The 22,112-nt window shown below is 45.2% G+C and overlaps 3 protein-coding genes across 5 annotated transcripts; all 3 read right to left on the bottom strand.

Moving 5' to 3' along the window:
• Window positions 1–973: 973 nt before the first annotated feature.
• Window positions 974–2,868, bottom strand: LOC147131895 (gamma-glutamylcyclotransferase-like). The gene is made up of 4 exons (XM_086015338.1): window positions 2,455–2,868; window positions 1,732–1,877; window positions 1,517–1,652; window positions 974–1,197 (listed from the first exon to the last, which is right to left on the bottom strand). The coding sequence occupies exons 1-4, from the start codon at window positions 2,713–2,715 to the stop codon at window positions 1,066–1,068; spliced, it is 675 nt and encodes a 224-aa protein (XP_085871464.1). The 5' UTR covers window positions 2,716–2,868; the 3' UTR covers window positions 974–1,065.
• A 59-nt stretch (window positions 2,869–2,927) lies between these two features.
• On the bottom strand, window positions 2,928–5,206 carry snrpd1 (small nuclear ribonucleoprotein D1 polypeptide). 2 transcript variants are annotated; one of them, XM_086015340.1, is made up of 4 exons: window positions 5,040–5,206; window positions 4,417–4,493; window positions 3,705–3,896; window positions 2,928–3,272 (listed from the first exon to the last, which is right to left on the bottom strand). In XM_086015340.1, exons 1-4 carry the CDS (start codon window positions 5,051–5,053, stop codon window positions 3,196–3,198), a joined length of 360 nt encoding a protein of 119 aa, XP_085871466.1. In that variant the 5' UTR covers window positions 5,054–5,206; the 3' UTR covers window positions 2,928–3,195. The 2 variants fall into 2 exon arrangements, with proteins under 2 accessions (XP_085871466.1, XP_085871467.1); XM_086015341.1 differs by lacking the exon at window positions 5,040–5,206 and adding an exon at window positions 4,892–5,035.
• Window positions 5,207–5,631: 425 nt separating this feature from the next.
• LOC147131893 (ankyrin repeat and IBR domain-containing protein 1-like) lies at window positions 5,632–20,376 on the bottom strand. Of its 2 annotated transcripts, XM_086013722.1 has the most exons (21): window positions 20,088–20,373; window positions 16,432–16,737; window positions 15,672–15,843; window positions 15,451–15,582; window positions 15,153–15,353; window positions 14,828–14,945; window positions 14,535–14,755; window positions 13,919–14,007; window positions 13,697–13,841; window positions 13,247–13,407; window positions 13,055–13,143; window positions 12,847–12,977; window positions 12,638–12,772; window positions 12,022–12,108; window positions 11,743–11,809; window positions 11,431–11,576; window positions 10,967–11,145; window positions 10,826–10,877; window positions 10,567–10,623; window positions 10,373–10,496; window positions 5,632–9,692 (listed from the first exon to the last, which is right to left on the bottom strand). In XM_086013722.1, the coding sequence occupies exons 2-21, from the start codon at window positions 16,617–16,619 to the stop codon at window positions 8,665–8,667; spliced, it is 3,522 nt and encodes a 1,173-aa protein (XP_085869848.1). In that variant the 5' UTR covers window positions 16,620–16,737; window positions 20,088–20,373; the 3' UTR covers window positions 5,632–8,664. The 2 variants fall into 2 exon arrangements, with proteins under 2 accessions (XP_085869848.1, XP_085869847.1); XM_086013721.1 differs by having other exon boundaries at window positions 14,535–14,945; window positions 20,088–20,376.
• Between the last annotated feature and the right edge of the window lie 1,736 nt (window positions 20,377–22,112).

Genomic DNA, 22,112 nt, shown 5'->3' with positions numbered 1-22,112 from the left:
CTAATTAGATGCTAATGTTGGAATTGGACTCAAGTATTTGGGCTGACTAGTTGCTAACCTGAGCAGTGCACCGGCTAACTAGCAGTGCCTAACATTGTCAGTCGTTTCCAGTTGCTATATATGTTGTGTGAATCTTTTTTTTTTTTTTTTTTAACCCGTGGGGAAAAAAAAAACCTTCAGCGAGATATTGTCCTCATTTAGTCCTAGTCACGCATCCGCTTTAGTTTAGAGTTGGAGAAGGGAAAAGATTCGTTTTGATTCATTAAGCGTGGCGGTGGTCAGGAGTTCAGGCTCGGAAGGCCTGCGGGTGAAAGACAAGAGAACAGTTTTTATCAAACATACGTGTAGCCGTTTGCTGTTTGTGCACGTTTTGTTTACAGATTGTGCTACTTCAGCAGCCGTAAAGAACACAGCCAAGTAACATACAGCGAAATATGCTACTCTGGTCTGACTGGTACTGATTTATATAAAAAAAAAATCTTAGCCCGGAGAAAGGGGAATAAACAAAGTGGTGTGAATAATGAATCCGGATTGGTTGCCTAATTGATTAAATAGAGTTTCACTTTGGAAAGTTGTAAGGAAGATATCTCTACATCTGGATCAGATAGAGTCAGCATGGCATCCACAGAGTCACAGGGAAGCCATAAATATCCCCCAAAGATTTCTTTTTTGTTTTCTTTTCAGACATTCTTGGAAGTGTCTTATTAATGTCACTTTGCGTCCTCCATATTGTAACCTGCAAACATTTGGTCTTTACACGAAAAACTGTAAAATTGCACGTGTTAAATTTTGTTTTTGTGAAAGATTATATATTAAGATTTTTGTTGATTCAAATTACTGTTAAAATGTAATGCTGTACATTATAATAGTAATTTTCCAGTTTTTCCTGCCAGCGTGCACAAAAAAAAAACATTTCCCCTGATTGCTTGTAAATGAACTTTTTTTGCATGATGTACAAGTATAAAAAGCTACACAACATTGAAAACATTTTATTCGAAAAAGGTTCAAAAACATTATTCAAGTGATTCAATTGGGAGCACCAATAATTGACTGTAAAACGCTGTGTCATTGCTGACTGACGTGCATTTCGATGCGATCCAGCAGGGAAGGTCCCGTGTAGTTGTTGGTCTCGACCACCTGCAGCGCGCCAACGTAATCGTCAGGAAGTCCGTTCTGCTCAGCGCCACGACACACCACCTTCGCACAAAAACATATTCACTACTAGATCACTCATAATCACTTCATATGATTTCTTTGCTTACACACAGGAGAAAGAGTACGGGCTTTTTACAGGACAGCAGCCATAGACACAGTATTGGGAGGGTTACTTTTGAAATGTTTTACAAGACCTCTTGTAATTCAAGACACCTTCAGGAATATTTTAGCGAAAAACAGAAAATTCAATTTGGAGGTAAAAATTATGAATCAAGAAAATGATGAATATATCTTTAAAAATAGTTTTCAAACCCCAATTTGACACATGCACACACACACACACACGTGTATAGTCACGTACATGTTTGTACTGCGGCGAGGTAAGACAAGCGTGGAAGTTGTTCATCTGGTAAGTCCTGCACAGCATCTCCCCGTGGTTGCTGCTCTCCACTCTCACCTCCAGCGTGGAATAAATTCCCTTGTGGACGCCTTCCTGACTGAAAAGACACACACACACAGGAGATGTCAGGACATCGTGCACGTGTGCGTTTGTGTGTGTTTGTGTCCGGGTCTGACTGATCCAAGGTGTCCAGGTGGTCTCGGTCGATGTTCCAGATGACGCCCCACACCTCCGAGCCAGGACTTGGTCGGACAGTGGCCACACCGCCATGCCAGCTGTTCTCTGCGCCTTTGGCCCATACGCCAAAATCCAACTGATAGTCCTGCACGCGCGCACACATTTTACAATGTGACATTGAAGTTTTCACATTGGCGTTTGACCTCAGGTCACGGACCGAGTCCTTTTTGTGTCTTATTAATCCAAGTTAATGTCTACGCAACTCAGCTGACACGCACATACCAACATAGGGTCAATAAATGATTTTGAACTTTTTGTTACTTCCTTTTGGGGAAGCGAAATCGCAAAAGCGATGAAGTATTGTTTTGCCTCTATCTGGTGGTGATCTTTGGACGCACATCCTGGGCTGTAGTAAACTTTATGCTGTGCTCATTACACTTGTAGTGTACTTTGCGTTACAGTTAGCCCGTGCAGTCTAGTTAAAATACACCGTACATGGCACGTTCAAGTCCCTGCTGTAAAAAGGAAAACCCACGCGAGCTTTACGGCTACAGCTTCATTAACTAGCACGTATTCAATTGTCTCCATTTGTCGCATAAATCGAGGTTTGAGCGACAGAAGGTGGGACATCACAAAAACGGTTTATTTCACCCGTTCCCAGCGGTGGAGCAGGTGGCTACAAATTAGCACGCACCAAAAACAAATACACAAATTTGTCTGACCTTGAGTCGAGCGGTGTCGAGGAACGTCGCCGAGGGGTTTTCCAGGCAGAGCCTCTCCTTCAACATGTTGCTCCCGAACGCGAAATACGCGAACGTGCCGGTGCTACCGGTCCCTCTAGGCACCATGCTGAAATTTAGAGATGCTAACATGCCGTGCCTGTCGCTACTGCTAGCAAGTACAACGCTGATGGTTAGCCAGCTAACTACGACGCGTTGCAGTCCGCAAAAACCGGCTTGCCTGCTTACTAATCTTTCAGGCATCACACCAACAGGGAAAATATTAACTAAGTCTGCCACGTGGAATCCTTCATTTTCTGAAGCTTAAAATATGAAGGCTGACAGTCTACATCCGTATCCGACGCAGACGTCATAAGACGATGCCACGTTTGGTGACGTAAGAGTCTCATGTCAAATAGGCTCGAGTTAATCACTAAATGTGCAATCACATTAAAAAAAAAAAAACACTTAAAAGCTCATTTTAACTGTTGTTTTATCATTCGTAATCATTTGGTATGAAATTATCAACTGTAAAGGGGGCGGGCGGGGGGGATAACAAGTGACCAGAGTTGAATTGAAGCATCACCAGAGGAAAATCAAGAACTTCTTATCAAGGAACATTTTAATGTACAAATTAAGGAGGGGAAAAAAAAAAAAAAAAACTCAGAAAAGGAAGCATCCTGTACAAAAACAGTGAAGAGCAGGTGACGAGCAGTTTGGGGGCTGCGGGCGGCGGCGAGGCGATCATCTTCTGGGACCCCCCCGGCCTCGTCCCCGGCCTCGTCCGCGTCCACGTCCTCTGCCGCGGCCTCGTCCAGCCACTGCACAAACAGTGATAACACTCCTTTCAAACTTTAGCGAGCTGGTTAAACGAGGCCCATCTCTTTTCTATGGCTGCGCCTGCATGCTTTTGGGTGCGCAGAGATAATACTCAACTGCTCTATGTAGGAGACCCTCTTAAATGTGCAAAACAAAGGAAACTTTCGTATTCAAACAAATAGTAAATATTCCCATTTTGGGGGAAAGAAAGTGATTCAAATGACATTACAATTTTAACACTAAACTTATGGTAACAGACCCATTCTACTATTTCGAGAAGCATTCACATTATTACAAATTGTGAAGGCTGGGATAAGTGTTGCATTAGTCCTCACATTTTGGTAGGTGTAAGAAGGGGGAAAAAAAAAAAAGAAAATCAACGCTTCCTATTTGAGTAACTTGCACATACTGGCTGGGGCGCCAGCGCCACTTACCGGCTTCTCTCTTCTTGGACTTGATCTTGGGCTCGATGTCAACAAGCAGCGTGTCGAGCGGCAGGCTGTCGGGCAAGATGAAGTAGCGGATGTTGTTGCCGCGGATGCTCAGCGACTCCAGCTGGGCCGGCTCGCGGTTCTTCAGCGTCATCTTCACCGCCTTCAGGTGCGTGTTCATGCTCACGTCCACACCTGCGCACACACCGCGCAGACTTGTATCAAAGAACAGACAGCGAGGCTTTCCACCAAAATACATTTGTGTCCAATTATTAACATAATCAATAGTGACAGAGCCGCATACATCACTCATTATGACTGTATGATATGGCATTAATATTTGCAGCTCAGAAGCTCACATTTAAAAGTCAAACGTCCCCAACATTTTTCAACCATAACATGCCAGTAAATCTGAGTTTGGTCTCCATCCAGTTCCTTCAGAAAAAAAAAAAAATACAACAATTCTGCTCATGTTTTCCAATTCTTAAAAGATGCTTAAAAACAGATTATTGCTAGATGGGTCAAAAGTAACCAACTAGCTCCTCTACATTCACATCCATATTGTTAGTTTAATGCATTGGCACGCTTCCCACTATGGATGGATGTTGTTTAAAAAAACGTGGTCCTGATTTAAAAAATAAATAAAATGGTATACGACCTATCACTCATCCTTATGAGTAGATTTTATGTACTTTGGTCTGATGGTTAACTTTACCTGTGATGGTTCCATGGACCTGGGTACCGTTCTTCAACTCGATGGTAACCGTCTCGTGGCTCAGTTTCATCAAAAATCTGCGTGAGTGGTGGGAGTCAATCAAACAATACAAAAAAAAACCACTTTTAACCAGCCATCTATTGTTAACCTGTAGGCTAACTTTAACCACTTTGAAGCATAACTAAGACACAAACGCCACCTTATGAGAAAGCAGACTCTGGCTGGAATATTCAACAGAATATAAAGTCAAGCTATGTAGCTTTCAAACGAATTTGACTTGGACTACAATGTTGCTAGATGCTAAGCTAACTTCTCTTTGAAGGCTAAGAAGGCAGGAGAGCGTTTCACCGTTATGCAATCGTTTTGGTTAATAGTTTATACATTGCACATTTGCTTGATTCCATTCAATTAACGAAGCGTATCCACGAGCACGCCAAGGGTTTTGTGGACTTTCCTGACTAGATTTGACGGTCACCATTCATTCGAACTGCCGCTTCCCGCCTAGCTGGCTCTCGACACAATCCTCTCCCCGACTCCATCTAACTCCATCCGGCGTCTACTGCACGTTCCTCGAACCGAATAACACCTTATCGGACACACGGATGCGTTTGAAAGGGTCTTACCTGACTAGTTTCATGGTGTCGCGACAATTTCTACAACGAAGTTAGTGGTGCCCAAAAAAATTACGGCGCTTGATTTGGATCAAACCTAAAGGCCACAAATGGTAAACCTACGTTCTAGTAACGCAGATGTGACGTCACTTAAGGGCGCCCAAAAGAGGTTCCCGTGGCCACAGTGCCACTAACAGGCAAGGCGGTGCACTACACTTCAGTGAATGCAGTTTTATGTATTTCATTATTTCCCCCGGTCGGTCCAATATTTTTTATGGGGCCAGTAGTCAATGTGTTTCACGCTTAAGGCATGGTGTAGAGAGGCCGCAAAAATATAAATATAATATAGCAGACCATTTTCACAAACAACTTAAGTCGTAAGTTCTCAGGTGATTTCTGATGTAGCTGTGAGTGTTCTACACTTCAAATGTTGGTCTTTCAAAATTTGGAGGTAACATTTTTTTTTAAACAATAACTCGACCCATCAGGTTTTTTTTTGTGTGTTCGACAATGTGTCCATATATGCCACAAAATGCTTTTATTGTGAACTCCAAAACACACACAGAAAATATGTCGTTCCTTTAAACCACAAATCACTCAAGCATTTCGGAGCATTTTTTTTCTTTTTAATTGAGCGTAAAATTTGCACTGACACACTTCAGTTGACACTTTTTTATAGCCACACATTGAATAATTACTCTTATGGATGCGAGTGGGAATGTATCAAGTATCATAGATGAGCGTGAAATGCCGTTTCCTGTTATTCTTTTGAGGTTTCACAATAAAACCGTCACCAAATGCCAATCATCATAAATAACCAAGTGAGTGTCACACTTCCTAAAAAAAAGGGCGGCATGAAATGTTAACCTAACCTTAACAGACAGAAAACAGTCACTAGAGGGCGTTGCCGCCACTGTACAAAATGTTGACAGAAATTAACGCCAACATTTCTGATTGATTTTCACATCGTAATCCCAAGATTTCCTTACTTGATTAAGAAGAAATCAAAGCACTGAATCGTATTTTGACGTCAAAACATTTTGAGGCTACATGATTGGTCCCTGGTGTACAACTCTGCCCGTGGAGTAATTTAACATGGCCCCACTGCAATCTGGAAAGTCAAATTTTGATTGAAAAAGAAAAAAAAAACACACACAATACCTTCAAATAAAAGCATGATTGAAGAATATAGAAAAGGCACACAGACAGAAGTATGTCACACTGCACATCATTTCAGTACAGGGGCAAAAGTAAAAATGACTTTTTTTTTCTTTTATGGTGCCTACCTAAAAGCAGTGACATTTTTCCAGAATCTTGTGGTGTATAGCAACACTGACATCTGCGTATTTTTTTTTTTTTGCTACAATCAAAATACTCCACTAATGGCAACTGTGTAGCTGAAGATGGATGGCACTTAGGAAATGGATTCTAAACTCCACAAAAAAAAAAAAAAAAAAAAAGGCAGAGTAAATGGCTGCCCTCGTTGTAATTGTGATATTTCTAACTAGTGTATCTGTTGGCAAACAAAAATACAAAATAAAATCAGAGGGTGTGGTTTGTCTCCTGCAGGCACAGTGTGCTCAAAGGTCCAGTATCAAAATGAGGCCCTCTTGATTGTACAGTACGCTAACTAACGCTAACGCTAGCTCCGAAGGCTACAGCAGGATTGTGTTTTCCCCCCAATCCCTTTGTTTGGGCCCGGATTAAAAAAAAAAAAAAAAAAAAAGCATTGGCTGTTTGTTTGGATTGAAGCACCGAAACGCCACTGAACACTTTTGAGGGCATATCCACACAAACACAGATATTCAACAAAACAAAACAGAACCTTTCAAACAACTTTTGCAAATTGTTTACGTTCCCCAAAAAGTTAGATGTTTTTGTGCCTTTTCTTGAAAGTAAAACAAAAACTCAGATTACAGGAGCGACAGCGCCACCCGTTGCTTTGGCATACACAGTTTACATAGATGGAGATTAAAAATTTTGTTCATCTTTAGAAGGTGAGGAAATTTATTTGGTGACGTTACTCAAAAGCGGACGCCACACTGGCACAAAATATCAAAAATAATTGGGGGGAAATAAAACAACTTTTGGAACTTCACATTTTAGAAACTCTTTTTAGTATTTCATTATAGATTAGAAAATGTTTTATTTTTGTCAGTGTAACGTATACCATTCTAAGATTTATGGTTATTGTCTTTTCCACAAATGGCTTTCTTCAGGTTTCTTATTGGCTAAGAAGGAGATTAAAGATTTTACAGCGCCACCTGTTGCTTTGGCATGCACTGTACACGTGGATGGAGATTTTTTTATTTTTTGTAAGGCAAATAAAACCGTATTTGGTAGCATGAATAAAAATGTTCGAAAACAGTCTTACAAAGATTTTAAAAATTATTTTTAAAATTTCTCTACATTTGATTTTTCCTTACACGGGATAATGGGCTGCTGTTTTTTCACAGCTACCACAAGCTCAGTTTTGCTATTACGAATTGGTTTTTTGCTCTTTTCCCAAAATAGCTTTCATCGGGTTTCTTCAATTTTCAAGGTATAAAAAAAACATCCAGGAATTTGGGATATTTAACCAAATGGTTTAAATGTTTTTTTGTTTGGACATAGATAGGAATTGTAGTTATTTGACACAGCAGTTTGTTATTTCTTAATTGTGCCTTTCCTTGAATGGCTTTTGACTTTGTGTATGGCTAAAGACTTACAAGAAGTTTCCTGGATGTACAGTATGTGGGCCTTCACAAGGTAAGGAACCGTATTAGGTGAAACAAAATGGACACCACAGAGGGTAACGTAAACCAAAATGGATGCCGCCATGTATCACTCACTATAAAAGGAACTATTATGTATATCAATAACAGTGGAAATATTTTTTGCTATAATTAAAAAAACAAAAGAAGTAAAATAAATACGGTTCCAGAAAAATACTTCCAGATTAAAAAAAAATATATTTGAAAATAAATACCTGATTATATGTGGACAAGTGACAAATGGGAATAAATTAAAAGAAAATATGCAGCATTTATGTGTGACCATCTATGTAAGCTTTGCCATGATTTGTTTACATTTTTTAAACACAAAATTAAAAAAAAAAAAATGAAATGGAAAAAAGAAACGCCCATGACATCTTTGCTGCGGGGGCTTCACGTCCTCGTTGGATACATCATTAGAATGATTAGTCAAACCTCGGTTCATCAACTCCGAAAAAAATTAATCTGTTCCAGCCCTCGAGCAACATTACATTTATCTTGCTTTCATGAGTTTTGTTAAAAGGAAATAAACACACTTTACTATGAAGATTTTGCCAACTCAAACCGCATAGCAAGATCAGGAAAACAAACACCATTGTCACTTTCAGCTATTATTTCCTCCCTTTGAAGAGCACTCTCATTATCACTTGCTCTTTTCACTTTTGGGGATTGCCAGAATGAGGGCTAATGGAACACAACAAACACAAAAAGAACAACAACAAAAAAACTGCAGGTGAGATAGGCGACGCATGGAACGCATGATGTTACCGTTGGTGAACCGAAGCAAAAATGAGTTGAAAATCTTGTGAACCGAGGTTTGACTGGATAATAATAAAAATCGTCAGAATAATACACACAGTAAACAGCAGCTCTCTTCTTTTACCTCACACCAAGTGGACTTTCTCCTCCCACTCCACCGGGGACTGGTCCTCCTCCAGCTGGAGGACCAGGTCCAAGTCTGTGGGGGCGTCCCCGTGAGGCGACGCGTCCGCTGCTCCTCCGCCACCTTCGTCGTCTTCGTCCTCCTCGGTCGCTCTGTTGTCCAACTCCAGCGTGCTGGGCCTGCTGGGGCAGGAGTGCGCTGGGTCCGGCTGGCCCTCCGGGGGCAGCCAGGTGACGGCGGCGGCGGCGGCGGCGGCGGGCGGGGCGGCGAATGTCTCCGGGGCCGCCTCGGTGAGCGCGTCCGGGGACGAGTCGCTCTCGGTGGTGGGCGGCGAGGGGATGAGGGCCAGGCTCTGAGGGTTGTTCTGCGGCGTGATGTTGTGGTTGAACCAGGCCATGATGTTGTCCAGCAGCTGGGCGCTGGCGGCGGGGTCCAGGGTCTCCAGGCTCTGCGGGTCGCTGGGGGTGAAAGGCCCCCCCGGCGGGATGACGGGCGACAGCAGCAGCAGCTCGGGCTCAAGCTCCGGAGACGGCAGGCACAACTGGGCGGGGGGGCGTCGGAGCGCGTAGTCGGACGGACTCTCGCGGGCAGTGTGTTCGGCCTCGGCCGGACGTGTGCTTGCGCGGCAGTGACTCTGAGGGTCCGAGTCGGTAGGCGCCGGGTTCCCGAGTTTCATAAGGCTGTCCCCCAGCTTCAGCAGCTCGGCGCTGAGCGGGGGAGGTGGAGGAGGGAGGGGCAAGGTGGCGGACGGCGCAGAAGAACAACACGAGGAGTCTGTCCTGTGGGGAGGGCGCGGAGGGTCGGGGAGAGACAGCGAGCTCCTCGTCGCCCCCGGGGGGACGTCTCCGGGGTCCCCCGCGGGACCCCCGGGGAGACCCTGTGGCCTGCGCTCCGGCTCGGGGCCGCCCTCAGGGCCTCGCTCTCGCCGAGACTCCTGAAGGGACAGCTGGATGGCCAGCAGGATGTTGGGGTCGTCCTCGTCCAGGGAGCCCAGCGCTCGACGACGGCCCTCGCTCCTCTCGGGGCCCTCTGAAAGAATGAAAAAACAACAACACATCGAAGCGAATGAAAAGTATGGCGCACACACATGAGCCTGTTTCGAAGAGGCGGAGCTGTCTCATGCAAATGAGCTGTCCTCAGCCATGGTCTTAATACTGCAAGATTGAAGGTGGATTTTTTTCTAAGAAAAAGGTGGATTGCGAGATTCAAACATTTTTGAGATCGATTTATTTTTTTTAAAGGAGTAATATTACCAGAATAAAGCATTTTTGGGCCCAAAAAATCATATTACAAGATTTTAATAATTTGGGGTAAAAGCTGTACTTTTTTTCCGAGAAAAAAAAAACAATCATAAATTTATTAGGTCAATTTCTTATCATAACAAATCTGTAATAAAATACATTACATTTTGTGAAAAACAGTCAAATGAATGTGACATTATGGTCTGATTTTTCATGGAAAAAAATAAAGAGTTTTAGTCATCTTGAAGAAGGAAGATATATAAAGAAAAAAAAAAAAAAATCAGCAGATGGTAGCTCTGGTGAAACAAAGCCTGCTGTGCACCCACATTTCTGCCACCTACAGGCCTGCAGTGAAACAGGATCATCCTCAAACCACTCTGGCAGACGAGTTGAGGATTGCGTGTGCACGCGTGTGTGTGTGTGTGTGTGTGTGTGTGCGCGCGCGCGCGAGTGCAGCAAATGTTGGACCTGTGCTGTCGCTCCTCCTGCTGCTCTCGGGCGTGTTGCTACTGCTTCGCAGATTGTGCAGATTCAGCATATCTCCCCTGCGCCGCGCTCGGTGCCGCCGGCGATACTGAATGTCAGCAAAATCCTGACAAGCACCGAAGCAGCCATAAGTCCAATGCTTAAAATAAAAAAAATTAAAAAAAAGGGACACCTACCTGTGATGCTCGGTCTCTTTGGTCTCCTGCTCCCAGCACAGAGTGTCGACTCCCCATCTAGGACACACACAAGCATGACCATCATTCAGCATGAGGCCTGCCAAAACGTACTGCGAGAGGACTCAAACATCATCCTGGACTGGTCGCCATATGGACAAACAACCAGACAGAACTTGAGCTGAACCCCTCCACTGCGAGTCATCAGTGCCAACCACTACCCAACCGTGCTACAAATGGAGTCCAACTCCCATCGCTTTACCTCAGGAGAGGCAAAGCCCAAGTACTCCCAATCCCACGATCCTCCAGCGTAGCTGAAACAAAACATAAGCGCCACTTCATCATAGTGGCCGTGAATGATCTGTTTTGCTGCTTTTTTTTTCTTTTTTTTCTCCCCCCTCACCTCCTGCGCGGGGGCTCGGGCGAGTCGTTGGGCGCCACGCCGCGGGCCACCGACGCCAAGAACTCCTGCCGCTTCTGCTGGACCAGGCGGGCGGCGCTGACGATCTTGTGGCACGGCGTCCTCAGGTAGGAGCGGTTCACCTTCTGCGCCAGGTCCTCCACCACCATCTCCAAATCCGTCTGGACGCAAGAGAGACGCACAACGGGGACGGGGGGGGGGTTAACCTGTCACTTGTCAACACTTCGTCATTCAGTATTCGTTTGACTTTACACCAGAGGAAAAAAAAATGGCTCAAGTCAGCCCTTATTTGGTCAATTTTTGGGGGGAGAGCAAAACAACTGCGACACAAAAATACAAATCAAACAAATTACAAACATTTGAGAAAGAATAAACAAAGAGCATTATGTGTTCCAATTCATGAATTCAAAAGCGACTGGTGACTTTTTGCTCTTAGCGTGGAGTACCTGCATGAGCTCAAAGATCTCCTTCTGCGTGCTGCCCTGCTGCAGGAAGAAGCCGTACGGGTAAGAGCACTTGAGCACGCGCCGAGTCTTCAGCAGCTCGCTCACGCCGTCCTCGATGAAGCGCGTGTCGGGCGGGGCGCCCTCACCTGGTGCAGACGCACACAAATCAAGAGGGCCTCAAGATTTGCGTTGGCGCCGGATGGAGCGAAAGCAGCCCCAGAACATAAGCGATAAGCGAGAGCACGCTTTCCAAGGTTGTTCACTTTATCGTATTGGGCAAACAACTTTGTGCTGCAAGTGGAAGCCACTCACGGCTAATGAAGGCTCTGCTCAGCTGCTCCATCTTCTCCTTGGCCGTCTTCAGCAGTTTCTGCTCCAGCTTACAAACAATAAGAAGGGGGGGAAAAAACAAACATTCAAAAGGGGACAAAGCATGACGACAACAACACTCAGAGGAAGTGACACTGGAAGACATTTTGTGTTAAAATATTAGCTACAGCAGTACAAGTTTGGTTTTTCCCCATGCTTAATACAGCTGTGTGTGTGTGTGTGTGTGTGGGTGTGTGTGTGTGTGTGCGTGCGTGTTGGCACCTTGTAACTGTGCTCGTGGTTCTTGAATCGGGTGTAGTAGTGCATGAAGCGGTCCAGCTCTTGAAAGCTTTTGTGCTTCTTCTCTGCCTACGAACAAACATTTTTAAAAACGGCACAATATTACAAGATCTATTTGTGATTTTATTTTTATTCATTTTGAAAGATTGTATGATAGAATGAAAACATTAATATTCGTACTCAATTTTCAATGTCATACTTAAAAAAAAAAATCATAAATTAAGAATGTTTTTTTAAAGTAAATGAATTTGTGAGAAAAACAAAAAAACACCAATCTTTTTTCAAATATGCAATATATACTTTCTGTTCAGACAAAATGAAGTCATAGAAATTGCATATGTCAATTTGTTTTTTGCAAAAAGTCAGAATAGTATGAGATTACAATTTTATTTTAGTCCATAGAAAAAAGTTGTAATTTAACAGTAAGTCATATATTTATTTTTTTTTAGACAAAACACAGTTGTAATGTCACAAGATTAAAAAAGAGTATATTTTCCAGACATTCATAGTTTTTCCACAGGAAATAGTAATTTTCCGAGAATAAAAAAAGTCTTCTATGACTTTCTTCCCTCGAGAGGAAGTGAGCTTGTGTTTGCACCTCGACAGTCATCTCTTTCGACTGCTCCTCCAGCTGCTGGATGACCTCATAGCGCGTGCAGCGGTAGTAGCCGCCCGTCGATGAGCTGTGCTTCTTCCACTCCTCCAGGCATATCCAGCAGAAGTCGTACTTGCACTGGAAGAGTGTCATCGCAACATTAAAAAAAAAAAAAAAGTGTGCCCGTGCTGCATTTCTTCACACAATCCCACCTTGGCACACTGCATGTGGTTGCAGCCCTCGTTCTTCTGAATGGGGGACTTGCAGTTGGCACAGGGCTTGGAGTTGGACAGCAGCCACAGGCAGTTTGCGGCATCCTCGTAAGCCTCGCTCACACCTGCCACTGCCAACGGAACACGCGCGCGCACGTCAACCATCTCAAACCCGCACACTAGGCCGCGCGTCTCCGACGAGACTTACGCTCCTCAGGCTTCATCTCGGTGACTTTCTGGAGCCATTTCCTCCACATGTGGCAGTCGCACGGCTCGTGGGCCTCGCCGAGGCACTCCCTGGGCAACGAGCGCATCAATTGAGGAGCAAAACGGCGCCAGACGAGTGCGCGGGGCTCGTCTTGACATCAAACGTGGCGGTTGAAACGGGAAGGCGGTTTACCAGCAGAAGAGGTGGCCCTTGCCGCAGTCGACGGCCGGGGACGGCAGCAGCGGGAAGCCGTGCGGGTCGCTCTCGCCCGGGCCCGGCCGGGTGAGCCGCACCGCCCGCTCACAGCGTGCCGCCGGGCACCAGCGGATGGCCGGATTATTCTCCACGAAGGCCTGCAGTCCAGGAAGAAGGTTGAGAGTGCAAAAAGGAAACAAAACAGTCCAAAATACGTCGGCCTGAGTCCGAAGGGAAATGCAGTTGCACTCCAGTCCTGTAGTTGGCAGTCACGCGCGTCTTAAAAGGAACGGCAAGTGCAAACCAGCAACTTTTTCTCTTTTCCTGTATCGCATGCTTCTCTATTTCACACTTTCACTGGGAGCGTCTGGAACTAAAATGATCATTCGCATCAAATCTGTCCAATCAACCGATAGAAATAAGGCCTTGCAATGTCAGCCGTGGCACCTTGATGTCAAACTGCAGGTAGCGCTGGTCCATCTCCCGGGAGACCACGCTCTCGATGACGTGCACGGGCACCAGCTGGTAGCACTCGTAGGCGGGGCAGAAGATGTTGTGCGCGTCACCCTCCTGGATCTTTACATTCAGGAACCTGAGGCAAAACGGCAGGGCAAAGTTAGAACGCGGCGACGTCAGCTTGACAGATGCCGGCGTCCAGTTGAAACAAACCCCTCCCAGCAGGCTCGGCAGAACTCGTGGCCGCAGGACATGTCCACGGGGTCCTCGAAGACGGAGATGGAGCACAGGCAGATGCCACACTGCGCGCACAGGGAACAGTTTGGACGTTTGTTGGCGTCTGACATCACTTGTGGCGGTCCAACCATTACAGTAGTTTGGGATGTTTCGTCATGGTTTTGATTGCATTATGACTTTTTTTTTACATTTTAATTCAGTTAGTTCTAATTAGTTGTTGTAGCGGATTTGTTAGATTTTATTTTTCTTGAAAAGGATCCAGTTTCATTTTGTTTTTATTAGTTTTAGTTTTTTTTTTTTTTTATATGGTGTATTTTTGGAGTGCAACATGAAAAAAAAGTCACAAAATATTGTGCAATACAGTGAAGTAGAAACTACAACTCCCAAACAAGAGTGCAATACTTTTTCTTCTTTAAGGCCATACAGTAATACCAAAATAAATGTATTAAAAATAAACATCAAAGGCTCATAGATAAAATTACTCTACAACCAAACCAAGGACATAAACTATAATTATTGTGATAAATGTAAAATGTAGTTTCCGTTAGTTATTTATTGTGAAAGGATTCTCATTTTTTGCATGGCGTCTCACCGTGGCCAGGCCCTCGTCGGCGGGCGTGAGGCAGCTGTCCGTGGGCGAGGTGAAGGTGAGCGTGACGGGCGAGTGCGGCGTGCGGGGTGTGCGCGGCGAGGGCAGCGTGTCCCAAGCGTTGCACCCGCTGGGCGGCGGCGTGGGCATGGCCACGCCCGAGCGCTGGCAGCAGCCCTCGGCGTCCGACATCCAGGCCTCCAGCAGCTTCTCCCGGTCCCAGTCTGGAGACGGGAGACAGTTGAGCGCGCGCGCTCGCTCACATCGGCTGGCGAGAGGCGAGGTGCCCAGCGTACCGTGCGCTCTCAGCAAGGCCTCGGCAGTGAAGAGGGGTGCTTGCAACATGTCGGCCGTCTCCACGATCAGCATGTCCTTCAGCCGGCGAAGGTCTTGCAGCTTCAGGCCCTCGTAAGGCTACGAGATCATTTATTAACAGCACACACACACACAAAATATATTGTGTGCACACTAGAAAAATAGATGACATTTACAACAAAAAAAACAAAGGGAAATGTCTTGGCTACACATTACACACCGCTTCTCTTCCCGTCTAGTCGTCATCTCAGGTAGCGTAGCTGAGACCCGTTCAACGGTTGCTTCGACCTTCGTCCGCCCGCTCACCTCTTTGTGCTGCAGAAGCTTGATTTCGCCGCGCGCGTCCGCATCGGAGTGTGACGGCCGCGAGCCCGGCGAGCAGGAGAAAACCATCTGCGACTCCAGGCTGAGGGCCAGCTCGGTGTGGTGGTGGCGCTCGGCGTGGTCGCACGGCGTCAGCTTGTCGTCGTCCTCGATGAACAGGTCCGCCTCGCTCCGGATCAGCAGCTGGACGACGCGGCCAATATCAACGTCATGCCCATTTTGCGCTGCGCTAACGGGCAAGTGTCGCTGGGCAACTTGGTGACCGACGCAAGGCAATCACCTCCACGCAGCTCTTCATGCCCGACGCGGCGGCGTAGTGCAGACAGGTGCTGCGGCGGTTGTCGGTGGCGTTGACGTTGGCCTTTTCGTACTGGCCCCCCTCCAGTCGAGCCCCCGTCCAGCTCAGGATCATCTGGCAATCCCCCGCCCCGAAAAACACACTCAAAATTCCCTTCCTTGCCAGTTTACAATTTTTTTTATTTTTATTCATGTTGGCTGTACCTGCAGGCAGTCGGCCCGTCGCTGTTCGTCCCGCTGAGGCCGGACGAGGCGCGGGGACAGCGCCCCCTCAGGCAACAGCAGGATGAGCGGGCCCTGGCACAACACGTGGAGGCATGTCTCGTTGCGCACGTTGCGCTTGTTGGGGTTGCCCTCCTTGCTGAACAGGAAGGACCTGCGCAAGGAAGAAGGAAGTGCAGAGAAATGGAGATTGATGGCACGTAGAGGGAGGAGATGCAGTTAAGACAACCAGGGATGTTTCTGCGTTGCATCTCTGAGATAATTGACATGAGGCCTGACTCGCTCACAATATGATTTTCTAGTTTCCAGGAGAGAACTGAAATACGTGAGATGAGATCGACGCTGCCTTGTTCTTTTACCTCCACAAAAAATAAGGTGGCTGTTACGATGACATCAACGTGCATCGGGCTAAACACCATCTGATAAACGGACTTGTTTCTTGAATCAAAATAAAATATATTGAAAAAAATGCTTATTTTGAAATTACAGAACAGTTTGCATTGATGTTTTGTATGGGAAATAAATATTGGTAAAAGTCACTTTTTTCTGAAGTTATCTTTGAGATGTTGCAAGTGGACCTAACGTAATGTCTAGTGAAGCGAGTGCAACAGTGACAAGTGCACAAAACGGACACGCCCCTTTGACAAACGGCTAATTCTCATTCAGTCAAATACGAGCGGCTCGCAGAACTGGTATTACCCACCGGCCCGGCATCAACCAAAAAAGCAAAAGTGCCTTTCACCTGAGCAGCCGCGTCATGGCGTGGCGGCACGCGTAGTGCAGCGGCGTGTTGTGCTGGTACTGCTCGCCGTACGAGGCGTTGGGGTCCAGGCCGTCCCTGAACTGCGGGTTGCCCTCGTACAGCTGCCAGGCCAGCGCCTCGTCGCCGCCCACCAGCGCCTTCCGGAACTTGGTGGCCGCGTTGCCCATGGCGGCGGCCCCCCCGACGGGATGTGTGGCAAACTCCTTCCCCGCCTCCTCCTCCTTCTGCCCTGCTCAGGAACAGCTCAAAACTCACAGCAACATGGCTTGGCGGTCCTGCCCTGCCCTGAGAAAGCGACAGACAGAGAGAGAGAGAGAGAGAAAAAAAGAGAAAAAAAAAAGGGGCGTAGTCAGTGATTGGACGATGAGGAAAACGGACAGATGGATGCGAGAAGCCGGAGAAGGAAGGACCGGGGAGAAAAGGGAAGATGGCAGGGGCAGACAAACACATCAATCTATATCAGCTGTGCATATTATCTTACCGCAAAGATTGGGAGGGTGGGGGCTGTTGAGTGGCAGGAGAAAAAAAAAAAGACAAGACATAATTATAAAGAGGGCCAGGCGAGAGAGGGGGAAGGAAAATCTAACAGGCCATCGATTCCTCTCCCGGCATTGATGAAAAGCACCACGCGCTCAATATCGCCGCTGAATTTGCATCCAGTGGCCTCTCTAGATGCACACAAGTGTGTGCGCGCGTGTGAGTGTGTTTGTTGGTCGGAAGTTGGGATTCTTCCAGACGGACCAAGTTGTCTGCCTGCAACAGGTGTTTCCGACATGTTTTTGTGTTAACATTTTTTATAAAATGATATTCAAACTGACACAAAATATTTCAAAATGTTTAGCAAGTCTTTTTTTTTTTGCAATTTATAATGAAAAATTACCATTTTAATTGGGAAAACATGCATTGATAAAGTTCATTCAAAATTTAACAAAATATTTTCAAACAAAATATCAAAAGATAAAGACAAATAGATTTTTAACAATATATATTTTTTTACATTAAATACAACGGCTATTTTTGCATTGGAACATGTGTGACACTCCCTTATCCATTTTTTTTTAAATTACATTTCAAAAGTAATATTTGTACCGGCTAAATTTCCAGACGGATAATTTTTTTTTTTTTTGAATAAGTACACCTAAATGTTTTGTATCGGAAATATGTGCATAAAGATGTGTTTTTTTAAAACATACAAATATTTTGTATTGGAATATTAAAATTAGGGGCCGATTAATTTTTTTTAGGCTGATACGATTTTAATATTTGGCAGAGTAAAATTCTGATTATCATTTAAATGCCTGTTTAAAAAAATATATAAAATGAATAAAGGAACTTTTTGGTCCCTTAACACAACAATAAAGGTTGAATTACAGGCAAAAAAAGGACTGATTGACAATACTTCGTCCTCCTCTGTATTTAACTTTACAAAATAGAAAAATCTGCAAAAATTGGCATACTTTTGTTTTTTTGGGGTGTGTGTGGGGGGGGGGGGTTTGAATGTCATTATTTTTGTTATATGTTGTAACATGATACTTTGTATTAAAACATTTTTTTCAACAAATCCACCAATTTGGGACAAACAGTAGCCTCTTTGGTCACAAAGTAGCAGCCAATGTGTGTGAATAACAGCTTGATGATGAGATGCAAACAAAAAACAAAAAACAAAAAAAAAGACAAAAAGCCCACCCTGGCTTCTTGTCGCACGTATGCAGCATAATCACCATCTTTAAACATCGCCTTGTGCTTCATTTCCTGCCTCCCTGCCCACCTCTCCCCCACTGCGTGTGTGCGTACGTGGCGGCTATCATTACAGTGTCGGCTCTACGGCCATCTGTCTGGCCTCTCACAAAGAGCCTCTTTTGTAAGCCATCTTGAATAAAGCAGCAACCTACATGTAGCCCGCTTTTCTTCTTGAGGACCCCCCCCCCCCTCCTGTAAACATATGGAACTTTCCCAACATGCTTGAAAAGTGTCTCTCCATAGTTTTTTTTTTTTTTTTTTTTTAAATCTTGGGTCCAGTGAAAAGGCCGCTTTGCTTACAGTCCACTTCACTCTTGTGTGTGTGTGTGTGCTAAACAAGGGCAGGAAGTCTGGACATGCTGGAAGCAGCACTGGAATTCCTGTGCGACGCTACTTAGACAAGCGGGCGCGCAATTACCCGGCTCAGGATTGTTAAACCCGACCGGCTAACCTTAATCTGGTTTAAATGCCGCTGGATTCCCACAGGTGGGGGAGAAGTCGCCCCCGAATAAACAACGCTCAACTCAAGAACGAGTCACGGTGCTGGGTTTTGATTGACAGCCAAATATTTGCTTCACAGTGTTTTTAATTTCATGACAACTGCAGCTGTTAACAGATAAAAAAATATTAGCACCAACGTCACTGTCATTTCTTTTCACATGACCATCAGCCATTAACTTCCACCACTGCCAAAAGCGATCGAGATCCTTCTCTGCATCATCTTAACAATTTTACCACTGTGCTTTGTCAAGGAGCTCCGCCTACCAGTGGAACCTTCACTGGAACCATCCATTATGCTGCTCTCTTCTGTCAAGCTCACCAGCTGATAGCTCCAAACAAAGTCAACATTTGAATTACTCTTGTCAGTTGTTATTCCACATCCTTGTGTCCTTTGGAAGGCGCTAGAAAAATCTACAACTGTGATGAAATGATCCACTTTCACTTGAACGGTTTAAACTTAACTTATTTACGACATATTAACTTTGTTCATCTATGTCACCAATGTATAGTGACAGGCAAAACAAATTAATCGCTCTTCCACTAGGTGGCAGAAGATAGAATAAACCTGTATGCACCTGTTGCCATTCATGCGACAGAATAATAGGCTTGTGTTCAACTCAACAGGCCTGAGAAAGTCCATTTGTGAATAAATTGAGATCGGGATTCACCGATAGTGGCTTTTGTTTGTTGGCATGAGACTTTTACTTACTGTGTTAATGAAAATATGTCAATTAAAGTTGGGAAACACTGATCTAAGCTTTTATTATGAAGTCATAAATACGTCACAGTGCAGTTTTGCTTGGCAATCATTGACAACATATTTTCAACTATTGGTTTTAATGACAAAAGGAACTTGTTAAAACACTTGTGATGCAGTGCAGTCCCACAACCACACAAACGCATCAATTAATTCAATTAACGCCTCCCTAAAGGTATCAAATCAGCAACGAGCCTCATTGTAAGTGTTCCGTTCTTTAACAATGAATGTTGCAAACCGACCACATGACTTAAAAGCAATAAACGAGTTGCTTTATAGCATATTAACACGAACGAATAACGGCTATGGACTCTTATGCGTGACGTGTTGTCAAAAAGTTAATTTAGCTGTCGCGTTGGCAACAACATCTTAGCAACACATGCTAAGAATTGGGTTCGCCAAAGTGGCGGTGGTGATCAAGTGGGGCACATATGCCCGACAACGAACCGCCTCTCCCGCGGTGTTTGCCTCTACGCGGCCCCGTGGCTTGGTTCACCAAATCGGCCGGCCGTGTGCGCTCCCAAGTCCGCGAGGTAACCCGGAAAAGGGACGGTAGCTGCTACCCGCTGCTTAGCTTCCAGATGCTAACGCGGTGCGCTAGTCCTTCGACGTGAAATCACAGCCGCCTTCAACTCACCCTTGCCGCCGTTTTCACTCGCTTCGCGGGGGTAGTTGAAGCTCTCGCTGGGCCATAACGAGCCGTCATTCGCCGGAGGAGATGCTCCTCCGCTCGAACATCCTCTCACAGCCAGCGGGAGCCAGCCGGCCGACAGGCGGAGTGGGACTGGTCGGTGTTAGGGGGCGTCGACGGTGAGGCGGCTGCCGGCAAAGGGGCGACACTGGCGGATAACGAGAGCGGGTTGATGCAGCTGGCGGTGGTCCGCTTCGCTGTTGTTGTTACTGACCACAGGGAGGAGAACGAGGGCGCATGCGCGGAAGCCGTTGCCTGATTGGTCGACTCTCTTCTTCTACGCTCAGTGGAGCCTTGACACGCGAGTTAAATTCGTTCCGCGGTCACGCTCGCAAATAAGTTTGTTTACACATATATACACGTTACAATATACACGTTACTAATTGTTAAACAATGGTATTGGGATGAATGAGGTGAATTTTTTGAGAGTGCTCCGAGAATATGTCAAGAACAATGGCATAAAATTCTACACGTTTTAGAAGTTAGTTTAACATTTGTTAAGATTTCCAAAAACTGTTTATCTTTGACCATAGTATTGATTAGTCAAACGACAGACCTCATCAGTAAATTAGTAATTGAAGCGTTTTTGTGCATGCCACTTCAGCACACTAGAGGGCAGTATAACACAGCTGCTTCCCTGCACAGTAGGAATGAATTTATTGAGGGAAGCACACATTTTTGTCAAGTGAGTGCACTTGTCTATATATGACTGTACAATATGCACTGTACGCATTTTTGAAACCTTAACCATTGTTGAAAACCGGAATCTTTGCTAGACACCAGATTTTGAAACCCTACTTTGATTGAAACACTCTCAAACCACTTTCCATCTGGGGATTTTCCAGCTCTAACCTCAGGTGTTTTATTTATTCATTTATTTAGTTTTAGGGCTGGGGACCAGGCCACGCCCCATTCGCCACCTACGACCCTCTGACGTGGCTCGGCAGGTGACAGCCAATAAGGCGCCAATACATCTTATCGAGTTGAGTGGCCATCATTTGGCAGCTTGCCTTCCCCATATGGTGTCAACTGGCACACAATGCGGCCCGGCGTCAGCCACTCGCGTATTGCACATACTGCACGCTTGTGAAAGGGGACCAAGTGGAGCCCGGCGGCACAATGGTGTCAAGATGACCCGCGGCTGTGGAGCGTCACCTTATACTCAGGTGTGACATTACAGCGTGAGAAAGGCATGCTGGGAAAGCTCGCACAGGAGGGGAACGAAGATGAGAAAGTGCTGCAGATGGAAAAACGATATTTCTATTTCTGAGGCAGTAGTGCCTTGAGATAAGAGATGACGTCCCTCTGGTCATTTTTTATTTGCTTTGATTTACAAGCAAAAATCAGAGAAAAGAGCACTGTGGCAGTCTAGTTAACTCGCTTAACAACAAGCAGTCGGTTGACAGAAAGTGGACAATTCTTAAACAACAAAAAAGCCATCTTGGCTTAATGCTAACAAACAATGCAAAGTGCCATACATGGGCTAACGAATAATGCTGAGGCCGATTCCAGTATTTGGCAGAATAAAATTCTGACAACCGATAATTTGTTCGATTAATTTAAAAAAAACGATATAATGAATAAAATAACTTCTTTGCTCACTGAACGACTATACAACAATAAAGATAAGAATTACACAGAACATTTGACTGATTTACAATACTTTGTTCTTTAGCATTTTTTTGACTTTACAACAGAGAAAAATCGGCAAAAATCAGATTTTTTTTGGAATGTCATTATCTTTGTTTATGTGGTAATGTGCAAATATGTAAAAGAAACTGCAACAATACCCACAGGCATATATCCTTTATCGCTTACAAAGAACGTCTTTTAGTGCATATTACTGAGTAGTTGTGTGCATCACCATGTTTATCTGGAAGTCTGGAAGCATTGTACTGCCCTCAGGTGGCCAAGGTAAGCACACCAGATGGAGCAGCACAATGTCCACTGAATTGATGCAAAAGATGTGGC

This window comes from Filicampus tigris, chromosome 18, assembly GCF_054856515.1.
Source record: "Filicampus tigris isolate MCC_2025a chromosome 18, RoL_Ftig_1.0, whole genome shotgun sequence".
Lineage (NCBI taxonomy): Eukaryota > Metazoa > Chordata > Actinopteri > Syngnathiformes > Syngnathidae > Filicampus > Filicampus tigris.
This window is presented reverse-complemented; position numbering and strand designations above follow the sequence as displayed.

Coding starts and splice junctions, on each gene's coding strand:
- LOC147131893 (XM_086013721.1), bottom strand. CDS start 16,619: ATGGGCAACGCGGCCACCAAGTTCCGGAAGGCGCTGGTGGGCGGCGAC. Junction 13,842..13,918: donor TGCCGAGCCTGCTGGGAGGG/GTTTGTTTCAAC, acceptor GTTTTGCCTCAG/GTTCCTGAATGTAAAGATCC. Junction 10,497..10,566: donor AAAGAGACCGAGCATCACAG/GTAGGTGTCCCT, acceptor GGTGCTTGTCAG/GATTTTGCTGACATTCAGTA.
- LOC147131895 (XM_086015338.1), bottom strand. CDS start 2,715: ATGCCTGAAAGATTAGTAAGCAGGCAAGCCGGTTTTTGCGGACTGCAA. Junction 1,653..1,731: donor CACCTGGACACCTTGGATCA/GTCAGACCCGGA, acceptor GTGTCTTTTCAG/TCAGGAAGGCGTCCACAAGG. Junction 1,198..1,516: donor CCTCGCCGCAGTACAAACAT/GTACGTGACTAT, acceptor TTTTGTGCGAAG/GTGGTGTGTCGTGGCGCTGA.
- snrpd1 (XM_086015340.1), bottom strand. Junction 3,897..4,416: donor GGTCCATGGAACCATCACAG/GTAAAGTTAACC, acceptor GTGTGTGCGCAG/GTGTGGACGTGAGCATGAAC. Junction 3,273..3,704: donor GTCCAAGAAGAGAGAAGCCG/GTAAGTGGCGCT, acceptor CTGTTTGTGCAG/TGGCTGGACGAGGCCGCGGC.